This window comes from Labrus mixtus, chromosome 23, assembly GCF_963584025.1.
Source record: "Labrus mixtus chromosome 23, fLabMix1.1, whole genome shotgun sequence".
NCBI lineage: Eukaryota > Metazoa > Chordata > Actinopteri > Labriformes > Labridae > Labrus > Labrus mixtus.
The window spans coordinates 16182275-16196280 of NC_083634.1; the positions used below are offsets into that span (position 1 = coordinate 16182275).

The 14006-nt window shown below is 36.7% G+C and overlaps 2 protein-coding genes across 3 annotated transcripts in view; both read left to right on the plus strand.

Moving 5' to 3' along the window:
• The first annotated feature begins 2178 nt into the window (after positions 1 to 2178).
• LOC132958359 (uncharacterized) lies at positions 2179 to 5535 on the plus strand. Its single transcript, XM_061031111.1, has 5 exons — positions 2179 to 2302; positions 2962 to 3252; positions 3931 to 4185; positions 4371 to 4522; positions 4677 to 5535. The coding sequence occupies exons 1-5, from the start codon at positions 2197 to 2199 to the stop codon at positions 5037 to 5039; spliced, it is 1167 nt and encodes a 388-aa protein (XP_060887094.1). The 5' UTR covers positions 2179 to 2196; the 3' UTR covers positions 5040 to 5535.
• Positions 5536 to 7193: 1658 nt separating this feature from the next.
• Positions 7194 to 14006, plus strand: part of LOC132958356 (Fc receptor-like protein 5) — a 49501-nt gene continuing 42688 nt past the window's right edge. Inside the window, exons 1-10 of one of the 2 annotated variants that reach the window (XM_061031107.1) lie at positions 7194 to 7627; positions 7987 to 8019; positions 8494 to 8775; positions 9717 to 9983; positions 10116 to 10391; positions 10662 to 10934; positions 11019 to 11297; positions 11394 to 11690; positions 12480 to 12743; positions 13151 to 13393. In XM_061031107.1, the coding sequence (XP_060887090.1) occupies positions 7591 to 7627; positions 7987 to 8019; positions 8494 to 8775; positions 9717 to 9983; positions 10116 to 10391; positions 10662 to 10934; positions 11019 to 11297; positions 11394 to 11690; positions 12480 to 12743; positions 13151 to 13393 (2251 nt within the window). In that variant the 5' untranslated portion in view covers positions 7194 to 7590. The remainder of the gene's footprint in view (positions 7628 to 7986; positions 8020 to 8493; positions 8776 to 9716; positions 9984 to 10115; positions 10392 to 10661; positions 10935 to 11018; positions 11298 to 11393; positions 11691 to 12479; positions 12744 to 13150; positions 13394 to 14006) is intronic. The other variant, XM_061031108.1, reaches the window with a different exon arrangement.

The following is a 14006-nucleotide window of genomic DNA, read 5'->3' on the forward strand; positions in this document are numbered from 1 at the left end:
GCGCTTTTTGAAAAGGCGTCATATTTTTCACATTTTCCATAGGCTTGTATGTAAAAAAGGCGCTGGCAGCTGAAAAAAAAAAGTCAAGTGTGAACACCCCCTTAGTCAATATTTCCTTGAACTGAAGACTTTTGAAAAAGGTAATCTTGAAAAGAATTATATTTTACGTGTGTTTGTTTTATGTGGTCAAAATCATTTTGATTGAACTATTTTCTTAGTGGGATTTGCGATAAGAAGTTCATATTTCCTTACCAAGTGGAGGCACCTCCATTTATTAAAAATCATAAATTAGTTAAAAAAGGTTTAGCCATAAGTTACTTAATTTCTGTTTCACAGGTAAGCAAGGTCAGACATGAAGTAAAGTACCAAGGGCCCCGCCCATAGTACTACAATACCCCTTTAATATACTAAATTAAATAGCTACATGGGACGGGCGCTACAGATAGAATCAAATCTTTGTTATCATTGTACACAAGGACACAACGAAACTTTGTTAGCAGCAATCCTAAACAGCAGTGTTTACAAAAAACAACAACAACAGAAATATATTTTTGGTGATATTAAAGAGAAATATGCAAAAAGTGGCCAGGGAAATTGCTGTTCAATGAATAATAATAATAAATAAATAGACAGTTGTGGTGACTGAAATATATACAGTTATTGTTTTGCAGTGATTGATTAGGTAAACAAATATATATAGAGATATATAGTGCAAATAAGTGAAGTTATAGTGCAGTGAAAGAGTGTAGGTAGGTAGATAGATACTTTATTGATCACGAGGGAAATTCAAAAGGTAGATAGGACGCGGTGAGAAAGGCCCTCTACGATGCTAGCTTACTAGTTTAGCTAGCTGCACCTTACATGTTTTGATGCTAAGGCAGTAGAACTAGCTAGCTGTGGTTGCTTCAGTGACAAGTAAACATGTGAACAAGTCGAGTTGTAACGTGGACATACTGTTGGAATTAAGGTTAGAGAGACCCCTCTGATGATGAGCATTCACCTGGTCACGTAACGAGGTCAGAAAGCGCCATGTTTTTGACTGGAAATGCCATCAGGTGCTACTAAGTCGATTTCAGCCTCCACAATTGCCTGCTATTTCGCTGCTATCAAACTGTCTTCAGGATCCAAAGGTAACTGGAAGTTAAATCTTCTTTACCTGTAATTAATAGTATTGTACTTTCAGCCACGTCATAAACCTGCGGGCTGTATTATTGTGTGCCTGTGTGTGTTTGTAAGGTTAAGAAACTTTAGGTTAAACAGTTTTTTTGTGTGCATTAATTCATTTTTATATATATTATATTTTGTATTTAAATGTGTTTCATTTAAAACAATTTGGGTGTGTCAACACATCAGTGAAGTGTAAGTAATGGAGTGTAGTTGTTTTGATTTGATCAGTCATCCCGGTCTATCTGACAATAATAAAATGAATTTTAAAGATATTGGTCTAGATCTAAATGACTAATATTACGTTTTATCTTATGTGGGTTGCAATAATGATAAAGGGCAAATATGATATTAATTAGCCAAATTAAGTTAGTCAGTAAACAAGTATTTTACATTTATACTGTCTTACATGTGCTAAAAATATGGTTGTTTCTGCATAGGCCAGATTTTAAATTTTTGCAAAGGCCAGAATTGAAATTTGACAGTCAATTGCGAAATCAGGTTTTGATCATCCCCCTTTTTTTTAAGATGGCCATACAGTTTGGCTTAGACGCAGCTGAAGGTGGCAGGTCGTAAACTGGTTGAGTTGATGTTCTAAGTAAGACAAGTCAGTAATGTACAAAGAAACAATTGAGATTTGTGCTATGGTTTCCTTTACCTTCAAAGCTTTAGCTTGGATGAAAAAGTGATTTCGGTAAAGTGTCAAAAAAATTGGAAGGCAGATCTACTTAGGGTGAAAACCTGCTCGATTTCTGGCACAAATCAAGGGAACAAAACCTTATTGTTTTTGTATTTGAAACTCAGCTTAAACCTGCACTCATATTAACAGTTAATTCTATAAGGCTTTGTTCTGTGTGCAAATTCAGCTGGGATTGCCAGCAGAGGACACTGAACATCTGCTTCAAAATATTTGGTTTCAACACTATGAATAGAATTTTTGAGCGTACTATTCAAATTCATCTACTGAACTTTAACTTTAAAAAAAAACAGGCCAATGAAAAATGTCGGCTTTGATCTGTCTGGGTTGTCTTTATGCACCTGCAAAGCCCATTTTCAAGGTTGCGTTTCCTGTTTATCTTCATCGAGATTGACAGCGGATTAAGAATGCTGCTGCTTCTGAGTTGTGTTATAATTGCAGGTAAGATAATACATTTTTTATGGCATGTTTAGTCCAAGAATGTTTGATGACGACGACTTATAAGATAGTTTCTATACTGATTAGAGCTCTCAAGAACTGCCGTCAATGTTGTGCTTTGCCTCTGTGCAATGCCTGTCAGCACCTGTGTGTCCAATCGGACTCAAAGCTGATCGTTTGCTCTTACTGACATTGTTCCCTTTTTTCTAGATCATTGCTTGTGTTGTACTTACTCTCTGATGTACGTCGCTTTTGATAAGTGTCTGCTAAGTGAATTGTAGTTGTAGAATTGTTTTATTTTTGTAGCTTAATTTGTGTATTGTTTTAAGAAGAAATAAGATGTAACTTTATATTGCATTTAGTGTAGTCTTGATTTCTATGAGCATTTAAAAAAAAAAATTAAATTCCTCTTTGCATTGATTGTGGAGTTTTTAAAAGTTTTAAGTTGATGATTTTCCATTATCCATTTAGCTAAAAAATGTTAAAGTTGCTTAACATCAGTCCGACCGGCGATAAAAAGAAGCTAGGCAAGGGATTTACTTTACTTTAGACATGTATCATAAGGCAATTGTAGTCACATTATAGCAGCATGCACCTTCTTTTTAGAGTTTATTTGGTTATGTGCTCAAAGAAAAATAAAATTAATCATGTTTGTTTCCCAGGTATGGCAGCAGACGGTCCACCAAAGACGCACTACCGAGTGAAGAACAGCTCAATATGTCTACAAGTTGGAAAATCAGCAACACTTAATGTTGAATGGAGTTATTATGATAAATTAATTGTTTTCCAGAATATCATCACACCCAATTACACAGACAAAGTTGATTACAATCCAAGCAATCACACGTTGTGTCTAAAAAAACTGACTGAAAAAGACAGTGGTGAATATAAAGCTTTAATCGTTGATTCCAAATATGAAAAATCAACTGAGACCAACCATTTAATTGTTCAAGGTAAGTTCTATGTACTTTGTCTTTATTTAGATTTTATTTATTTATGATAACCTTGGGAGTTCTAACATTTATATTCCTCCATTTACAGTATTTTAGTTAAAGACCAGGTTTATTGTTTTCAGATGTTTCAGGACATATTAATCCAATCCTTTTGAAAATAAATATCTGCAATTGAACAGGTCCACGATAAGATCACATAAATATCTAGGTGAACTACACCCTAGTATTTTTCATCGTTGGCCTCTACAATTGTTCATCCCTATTGATGATAACATTTTGAACCATGTGAAAAGTTAAATTCGTTCTAGTTCAGTCAGCTCTAATAGTTTCCTATCATTTTATTTTTGAAGGGTTTTAAGTTTTTTTTTTTAATTGTCTAATAAAGGTGACTCTAACCTTTATGTAAATTTGGTGTCCTCAAAGGAATATGCTGTAGGGGCAAACAAAGAGCAGGATGAAAAATACATACTAAATTTAAAAAAAGTGAATTGGCATGCATTTAAAGTGAAGTCCAGTGCCATCGTTCATGTTGCATTTGTGTTTGGTGCCCTTAGTTTAGGAGAAAAGCTTAATTTGATGCGTGTGTCGACATGGGTGGTTAAGCATTCCTGTTACTTGCCACCAGAGGGCAGCATAAACTAACTAATGTCTTACATTTCTTTGCTTGTGTTATTTCAGAATCTGTTCCCAAACCAGTTATCAGGATGTCAGTAATGGGCTCCAACCTGTCTGTTGGATTCTGCAACATATCCATCAACTGCTCTGTCCTGGACGAGTGGCTGTGGGCTGTTTGCCATGAAGACAGGTGCAGACCATTTAAGAGATCCTTCAGTGAAGTCAACATCACAATTTTGGCTCACAACAGATCTGTTGTCTGCAGTGGACACAACCAAGTCAGCAACAGCAAAGTCTCTAAAAGCATCGACGCAACATGTAAATATGATATGATCTTTCCAATTGTCTGTTGATTTATTACCTAATGAATGAAATTTACTGAAAAATATACTTTCAGAAAATATTAACTGTTTTTTACTTGATTATTTGACAACTTGCTCTTATTTTGATCATTCATTTTGTTGCTGTTTCTATTTGTTGACATGTTTTTTTTTTTTTTTTAGGCTATAGTAAACGGACAAATAAACATGAAGAGAAATCATCACCATCCGGACAAATAGTAATTGTAATAGCAGTTGCCGTAGGTGTAATTCTCTGTGCATTTATTGGCTTTTTGATTAAGAGACTCTGTTGGACAGAATATAATGGACATCAGGTAAGCTTGATTCAATATAAAGTCTTGACACTGTGACCTTTTTTATCAGTAAAATGTTTTTTAGATGTATGCATTGTAAACAAGATGTCAAATTAAGATTATTCTTGTTATAGTATGTGAAATTGTGTTTAATCCACATTGCACTGATTCACAGACATCTACTGCTCAGTTAATACAGAGCCAGCCAATCGAGGCCCAGTCACCACCTGTGAGCAGCGAGTCACCCTCTTCTTCTACTCAACCTGATGTGTCTTATGAAAATGTGGAGGCAGCGGAGCCAAGTCAGATAAACCATCCAACCAGCCACCCAAAGGAGGAGTTGGGATCAAAGGAAAGCCAGGCAGTGGATACTGTCTACAGCGTTCTACAGTTGCCACGTGTGACTGACTCGCTTGGAAACAGTGACAGAGAAAATACAACAAAAGTAGATGACACGATACAAGAGTCATCAACTTCATCTGTCACTCTTGGGCAAATTGACACAGTGTACAGCACTTTGCAAAAGCCAAAGACATAAACATGACAAGTTTGAAAAGCTTGACTGAGAGTACGATATAAATTCAGAATAATGATATGGACATTCCTGTGGTACTAAAAACTTGAATACGTCATGGATTGTTTTCAACCGCATTTTTTAAATAATTGGATGTGATGTATGGGTACGGTATGACTATTTTTTTAAAGGTTATATTGGGGCTTGTTATTTTAGTTTTTTTTTTATTTGTATTTTAATGATTGAAGAATGGGATTTTCTGGATTTTTCTGGCATCCTGGATCTCTTAAACTAAAACTGTTATCAATGTGAGTCATGCACATCTATTTTGAGTATTTGAGCCCCACAATCATTTATCTTTCTTCAATTTTGATTGCGCGTCCTTTTTTTTTATACTCATGCTTTATAACTCTCTGCTTGCCCTTAGCTTTTTTTTATGACCATGCCTTTTAAAATTCTATAGCACTTCAAGATTTGATTTGATGAAAAGTGCGCTACAAATAAAATGTATTATTATTAATATGGATGGGTACCTTATGGATCTAATGATAGAGAAAACACACTCAATTCCCTTTTCAACGTAAAACAACTGGGTGCTGAATCCCGAAAAATGTTCAACCAAGAAAAACATTTCGGACATCACTCCAAAATGTTATTTTAATTGTCACACAAACGTTTTGACTGAGGCTGAACTGGAATGATCTGGATTTCATTAAATGGACAACATTTTGAACTATCCTAATGTCCAGAAATGTCAAGTACAAACCGCCACAATGAAGACTGTCAGGGGAAGCCTGTTTAGAGGGTGTGTACTATACATTTCAGATGAATTGGATAGTTCAAAATCATTGGGAAAAACCCAGATCATACGAGCTGGGATCAGCCTTGGAGATAGGGTGAGGAGCTCAGAGTAGAGCCGCTACTCCTTCGCATCGAAAGGAGCTAGTTGAGGTGGTTTGGGCATCTGATTAGAATGCCTCCCTTTGGAGATTTTCGGGGCACGCCCAACTGGGAGGAGAACCCAGGGTAGACCCAGAGTTCACTGGAGGGATTATATATCCTGTCTAGCCCGGGAACGCCTTGGAATCTACCAGGAGGAGCTGGAAAAAATTGTTATGGCACAGATGTGATGGGACACATTAGCTATGTCACAAAGCTCCTCTTTAATCAACTGAGGGTACAACACTGACCATGGACCTGGTGCTTGTTTGTTAGTTCACCATCAGGTGTGACTAGGTTTATAATTAGCTTATATGCTCTTTTGCATATTCTGATGCAGCTTTTTATCTGCTGCTTCAGTGACATCATGTCCGGCCTGAGTGAAAGGCGTGCCTCCTATAGCAGAGCTGTTAATACAGGAAGTGGTCATCAGATTGTACTTGGTGCAACACTTGCAGTATTCCTGTGAGTTTTCTTGTGAGTTTTGAGGTTTCTACGTTCTGTTTAATTAAGATGAGTAAAACTGAACTTTTCACCAAAGTTTCCAAAGAAATCACTGATCAACGAGTTAGAGCACGCTGTGAAAGCTTCAACTATTCCCCGAGTATTCTCAATAAGAAAACCCCACTGAGTTACAGTCAGGACTAAAGGAAAAACGTCTAGATGGTAAATGAGGCAGAACCTAAAGTAACATGTCAGATTAGATGAAACATATTGTCATCTTTTTGTCTTCTTTTTTCTGCTAATGAAAACAACCTGAAAACATTAAAACTTTCTCATGGGCAATAAGCAGTTAGTGTTTCCTGTGTTGTGGGCTTGAAACAAACTAGAAACTAGAACTCTACCACAATGTGGGAACATTTGCATGTTTTTTTTTTGCCATATTACCGTGGCTTTACTTTTTTTAATTTGAATTGTTATTTTAAAATGATTTACTGAGTGACATGCTTCTCACACACATTGACCTGAATCACACACATATTCAAACAGGACCTGTGGACGTGCATTAGTGGAGAGAAGTCAGAGTGGGGCTGCTACACACTGCTATGCAGGCAGTGCACCAGATCAGTCGTGGGTTATTATTTATTAATGATCATGTGAATCATTAGATGGCATTCTATTTGTAATTCTGCCACCAGGGTGTATTAGACAAGGACACTCATATATTGTGTATTGCAAATCATTATTGCTTTTGTTTATAGAAACACAACATAAATAAATATAATAATATATTTGGCATAACATGCAGCACATAGAACACTAGAAATGTTAGGTGTGTATGTGATCTTAAAGTTATTGGCATTATGTTTCATGGATGTGCAATAATTAGTTATTAGTGCCATTATTTATTTATTTAACCCCTAACAGAAGCTATTTTACATGATCTCTTTCTTATTCGAGCAGTAGACAGGAAGTGTAAAGAGGTTTGTTGAGGTTGGTACTTAAAATTGTGTAAAGTGCAATAGGGAAGGAAGTACAGAGAAAGAAGAAGTCCGAGAGAAACTCTGATCTCACGTTTTAATGAACTGTTTCTTGTCTTTCTCCTCTTTTCCTTCTGCATTATTAGAAATGTAAAGTTAATGTGTTTTTTTTAAAAGCTAAGCGTCAGAGTTTCATTGTCGTTTTCGATGTGAAGATGGACCAAACCTTGCGTTGTGTGCTGGGGTTTTTCTGTGAGTACATCAGAGCTTTTTAAGTTTTGTGACTTTCAAACAGTGAGTCATGTTTCTATGAACATGTAGTTCAGCTGTTTGAATAATACAACAGGAGTTAAGCACTTGCTGTTTGTACAACATTTGAACAAGGTGTGAACAGTAAATAGTCTATAGTTTTGGAAAAAAAAGCTTTGGGATTGAAATGGCTGCCAAAAGTTTTTTTCCATTTCATTTTAAAGTGTTTTTTCTATTTCATACCTACCTACATCTCAACATAAAGTTTTGACAATAACAGTGACTACAGTAACTAAAATGAAACTCTATCTGGATTTAACACCTTTAATTCTTCCCTGATGAACTATTGATCTTTATTTTAGTGCTGAATTTGATCCCCCACGGATTGGCTCAAGGTAAGTGATTGTCTTATATTTCTATGGTTTTTGTTTTTTTAAATATTTCTGCAGTTCCTCTATTTATTACCTACTTCATCACTTTAACATCATCCACATGTAGTGTTTTGTGTTTATGTATTATCTCTTCATTTTTAAAAGAAAATGTCCTAGAACATGAACTGAAAATGTTTTTTTTAAGCTATGCATTTTAGTTTTCTCTTTTGACTCGACTCTGTCCTTACCATGGAAAGCTGCTGGTATTTCTAGAAACTGTTGTGACTCTGTAAGCTCTTATATCTCTTCAACAGCTGCTTCTTTTAACGTTGCTTTATACGTTACTTTAAAACCATTTACAACATTATTGTTGTGTCATTATTATCATAGTTATATTGTACAGACATTTATTCATTACAATAAAGATCATGGATGAAAACTGTAATATTTTCTCTTTTTAGTTTGTTTTCCAATCCTGTTTCTTCGTGATGTGAACAGGTAACCGTCCCCGTGTGACCACAACATCCAACTGGCCTGAAACATTCTGGGCTGAGACGCTCACTCTCAGATGTGAGATTGAGGGAGGTGGCGACTCTGAATGGACGTTTGGATGGAGAAGACACAGAACATTCAGCTCAGACAAAGAAACAAAAGACAATAAATACATTATTAGCAGAGCCACTGATTCTGACAACGGAGACTATGAGTGCATCGGCAGAAGAGGACCCCCTAATTCTACCTTCACGCCTTGGAGTGAACCCTTCAAATTGACTGTAACACGTAAGTTGAACCATGTTGTCAATAATTAAAATGTCCAGGTGAAAATGATTTCATCTAAATGAGAAAACAAAACATTGCTTGCTTAAAGCATTTTGCAGGGAGCTGTGACAAATTATATTTTACCTTTCAGCATGGTAACAAAATAACTGAGAAACTTAAGACTATCACATCTTTTGTAATTCTTAAAATATGTCTTAATATGGTTTAAAACAGTGAATTTTGATTTCACTAACAGTGTCTGAATAATTGCTTATAAATATTGGATAAGTTATTCACATTTGACAAAGATGTTTGTTGATATTGATAGAGCTCTCCTAAGTTATGATTGTGTCAAAGTGAGAAAAGTATCTCAGATCCTCAAACATGGGCCTCCTGGCTCCGCCTCCTTCCCGTTATAAACTTCGAGGTGACCGAGTCTTTGCAGTCAAGGCCCCACGGTTGAGGAACAGCCTTCCTCCCTCAGTCAGGGTCTGCCCCCTCTGTGGAGTCTTTTAAGTCACGCCTCAAAACACACTTTTACATGTTGGCTTTTGAGTCCTAATTAGGTTGCTTGTGTTTCTTTCTGATGTATTTCTATGAAATATCATTTAATATTATAGTCTGATTATATAGTTGGTATCGTGTTTGTGCATTTGTGTTTGGGGCGGATTAGGTTTAAAAAACAAGACAAACATGTTTGTGTGAGTTTTTGTCTTATTTTTCAAAAGGTGCTTTATAAATACATTTGATTGATTGATGCTGTTTTTTTTTAAAGTGATACATGATTGGATCTTTTCTGGAATTGAACTAATTTAATATAATTTAAGAGATAAATCTTAACACTAGTTTCAGCTCATAATTCTTCAAGTCATTTTTACTTCTGGGCTCAGCACCGTTTGAATTTGACCAAATTGTAGGTACGGTAATTTACCTTTTTACATCTTTGTTTCCAAATCAAACAGCAAGAACACCAAAGGCTGAACTGAGAGCTGACAACACATCAATTCCAGCAGGGGGCGCTGTGACCCTGACCTGTGATGTGAACTCTCCATCATCTGGCTGGACGTACATCTTGTACAGAGGAGATCACCCGGGCACACAAGATGATGGTAAAAACTTCAATGGACGAATCAGTGTCTCCCAGGGAGGAGTCTACTGGTGCAGAGGAGAGAGAGGAGAACCAGTTTACTACACTCATTACAGTGATTCAGTCACTATCAACATCATTTGTGAGTGTAACATTTTTGAAAACTTGTAATAATATATTCTATCCATAAATTGATTGATATAAAAAGCTAAAGATGTTTTTTTTTTCTTTTCTCATCATCGTGTCCTTGTTGGGATCTCTTGAACACAAACAGTATCAAACAGAGCTGTTGCGACTCTTCAGCCCCATTGGACTGAGATATACAGCGGAGAGAAGATCACTTTTAGATGTGAAATCGAGGGTGGAGACGACTCTGAGTGGGAGTATGAGTGGGAAACAACCACCTCTGAAAGATCTGTAAGACAGAGTAAATCCTTTGAAATGACTGCTACTTCTTACAGGGAAGGAGAATACAAGTGTAAGGGAAAACACAAAACTGAGGTACTTTCTTCAACACCATGGAGCACTCCAATCACATTGAAAGTATCAGGTAAGATGGAATTAAAATCAACATGAAAACAGTTTTTAGGATGTTTGTGTATGTTAAGAGAAGCTACCATCCATAACTGAGCAGTACTCAAATTGTGACTTTATTTCTAAATTATGAAAGTTTTAGTGCAGATCACAGTGATTAAGTGTGTCTTTGGTACAATAAGTTTCATGGATGACGTTCATGTATATTTATTTCCATAAGGTATTTTATTAATGGCTATTTAAAGAAACAGTAATAATTTTTATATCCCTGTTTTAAACTGAACAGAACAAAAACCAAAGGCTGAGCTGAAGGCTGATGACACAGATATTCCAGTAGGAGGTTATGTGACCCTGACCTGTGATGTGAGGTCTTCATCTGGTTGGAAATACTACTTTGGGTACAGAGCAGATAAATCCTCTCACCCATCATCCATAAATGATGTCTCCTTGGCTGGACAAATTAGTGTCTCAAAGGAAGGACTCTACTGGTGTAGAGGAGCGAGAGGAAACCCAGTTTACTACACAGAGGACAGTAATACAATTCAGTTAAAAGAAAATAGTAAGTTTTGCATTTTGACATTCTTTGGTGTAGATTTAAGGTTTTTTCATCTTTGTATACTTACTGTGAATTCTTCAACATTAGCGGTTGCAAACAAGGCTGTCGTGACTCTGCACCCCGACTGGTCTGAAATATACAATGACGAGTCGATTACTCTAAGATGTGAGATACAGGATGGAGACGACTCTGAGTGGGAGTACGAGTGGGAAACAAGCAGCTCATTCAAACCTCCAAAGGAAAAGGAATACAGTATTGGACCTGCTTATACATCACACAGTGGAAACTACAGTTGTAAGGGCAGAAAAAAAAGTGACCAGTCTCCAACAGGTTGGAGCATTCCCATCACATTAACGGTTTTATACAGTAAGTAACATTTCTTTCATATAAACATTATACTGTACTATCAGATATTCCATCATTACATGGTTTTAATTAATTGAATAATCACTTTTCCAACAGGTTCACCCCAGCCTGTCCTCACCGTGTCTCCACTCTGGCTGAGTCCTGGAGACTCTGTGACTCTGAACTGTGAGGTTAAACACCCATCAGCAGGATGGAGGTTCTACTGGTATAAAGCTATTCCCAAACTATCTGACAACTCCTACAGCTACCAGCTGCTATCTGGAAGCAGAAATGGAACTGAAAAGTATTCCTTCATTGTTCATGGACAGACACACACAGCAGGATATGTGTGCAGAGCTGGAAGAGGAGAAATGAACACTCCTTATAGTAAACCAAAGTTTGTCTGGTCTGGAGGTCAGTTTGTTTCTGTCTTTATATTTATTCAGTTTTAATCTATGAACAACATAGAGGTTCTTCAGTACTTTTGTCTGTATTGTACAACAATCCAAGAGAAAGATAGGAATCGATCACGATGACTTCATGCTCTTTCTTTCCCCTTCCTTTTAGTGAACAACTTTTCATTGAGTTGTAAGTGTGTATACATACATATACATTCTCAAAATAGTTAAACAGAAAGCTCAATATCTACACTCGATTACCAAAATAAATACACAACTTAACTTGGAGCTAATGTGCAGGTAGTTTGCAAATATATCTTCATCTGTCTAAATAGACAATTTAAAAGCATCATATATGTGGTGTGTGTGTATCCACAAGTGCATATGCATGAGGCTACAGTACAATATACACGGCCAAATGCCAAACTTGTTTCCTTGGTGAGTGGTTGATGTTGTTTTTGGTAGCATGAAAAACACTAAAAGGAAGATTATTAGAGTCTATCACTTAAATAATCGTTCAATAAAAACATTTTACTTTGTATAATTAAGCATCTTATTGCTAATTGCTTACTCTCACATGTGAGGGCTTGTATGATTAAAATAATGTTGGTCAGTAATCACTGATGGAAAAGAAGAAGAAAAAAACAATGCTAATCTGTCATATCTTTGAAAAATGGCAGGTCAAAGAAAGTCTTTCAATTCACAGACCGAATTCCTTGGTTGGATATCGACATTAAATATAAAGTCCAATGGCAGCTAACGGTCTGGGCTTTGTTGAACCTCTTGTTTCTTCTTTCTTTTTTAGATTTGCCTTCATCAGCATCTCTCACAGTGAGTCCTGAAAGAGTGCAACACTTCACCTCTGATTCTGCCTCACTGGAGTGTAAGGGGAACTCTACTCTGTGGAGAGTGAAGTTTCAAGAGGACAGCTCCCTGGCAGATTGCTCCCTGAGGGATACAATGACTGGATCAACATGCACAATAAAAAGTTTCATTTCAAGAAATAATGTGTACTGGTGTGAGTCTGGATCAGGGGAGTTTAGCAACGCTGTCAACATCACTAAACAGAGTATGTTTTTATTACATTTCTTCTTAAAGTTTTTATCTTTCAGCATCCAAGTATTCAATTCAACATCATTCAGTTACACGTTATCTCCATCGACATTGAGAAGTAAAAGAGCAGCACAGTGTGGGAGCGTTTACTCTCTTAATTAGATAAAAGCAAAGATTAAGGTCTGAGTGTATATCATTATTAAATACTGATCACATTTGTAGTCAGTTGCTGTTCAAACACATTTGATGCCAACGTCTTAAACATAAGGAGTAAGGTGTACACAAGATAACACATCAGATTAATCATCACTTTGAAGCAAAATTGTGAAAAAAAATATATTCTCATCATTCTGTGTCTGCTAATTTTCATGTTTGAACCTGATGATCTCTGACTGAATCCTCTTTTCTTTAACTGTTTTACAGATTTGTATATTATCCTGGTGAGCCCTGTCCATCCAGTGACTGAAGGAAGTTCAGTTATTCTTAGCTGCAGATTGAGACACTCAGATATTGTTTCCAATGTGTTCTTCTATCGGAATAACAAACTCATTCAAAATGATACCAGAAAGGAGCTTAATATCTCTGCTGTGTCAAAGTTTGATGAGGGCTTCTACAAGTGTCAGACCTCAGGGAGAGAGTCGTCTCAGAGTTGGATGTCAGTAACAGGTGAGTGGGATATTCATGGGGATACCCCGTGCCCTCTGAAGTAATGTACATACTTTCATGCACTAATGTTAAACAGACACTCTTGAAGTAACATCAAGCCGGATTACAGGCCTGTGTAAATGCTAGCTTAGCATGACTAGCAACCAGTACTTGGGTGTTAATGACCTCGGACAAAATCATTTCAAACGTTTTATTTTAAAGCAACAAAAAATCTCATGGACTTTTTTCCGTCTTTTTTACATTAAAACAGTTTATTCATTGTTACACATGTCAAATATATCTTGTTAGTCCCCTGTTGCTTCATATCCTGGCTTGCACTCCTCTTTCTCAACCAGGAACTGCCAGACAAAGCTGCTTCTTCTAATGAATTTCTGGCAGGCTGAATGCTACAAGGCGTAATGCTGCCCTCCGCGGTAATCCAAATGAATTGATCCACTTTGGGTTCAATTCTAAGACATAGTCCAGTGGTCCTCAAGCAATTCAAAATAGCCCTACCGACTAGCTGAAGTCACCAAAAGATAGGCAAACAGAGATGAAGCCTGCCTTTGGCTTATATGGGGGTGTGCCAAGTGGAAGGCACCAAGTTAGGTAGAGGTGGAGAGATGTTTAGGTT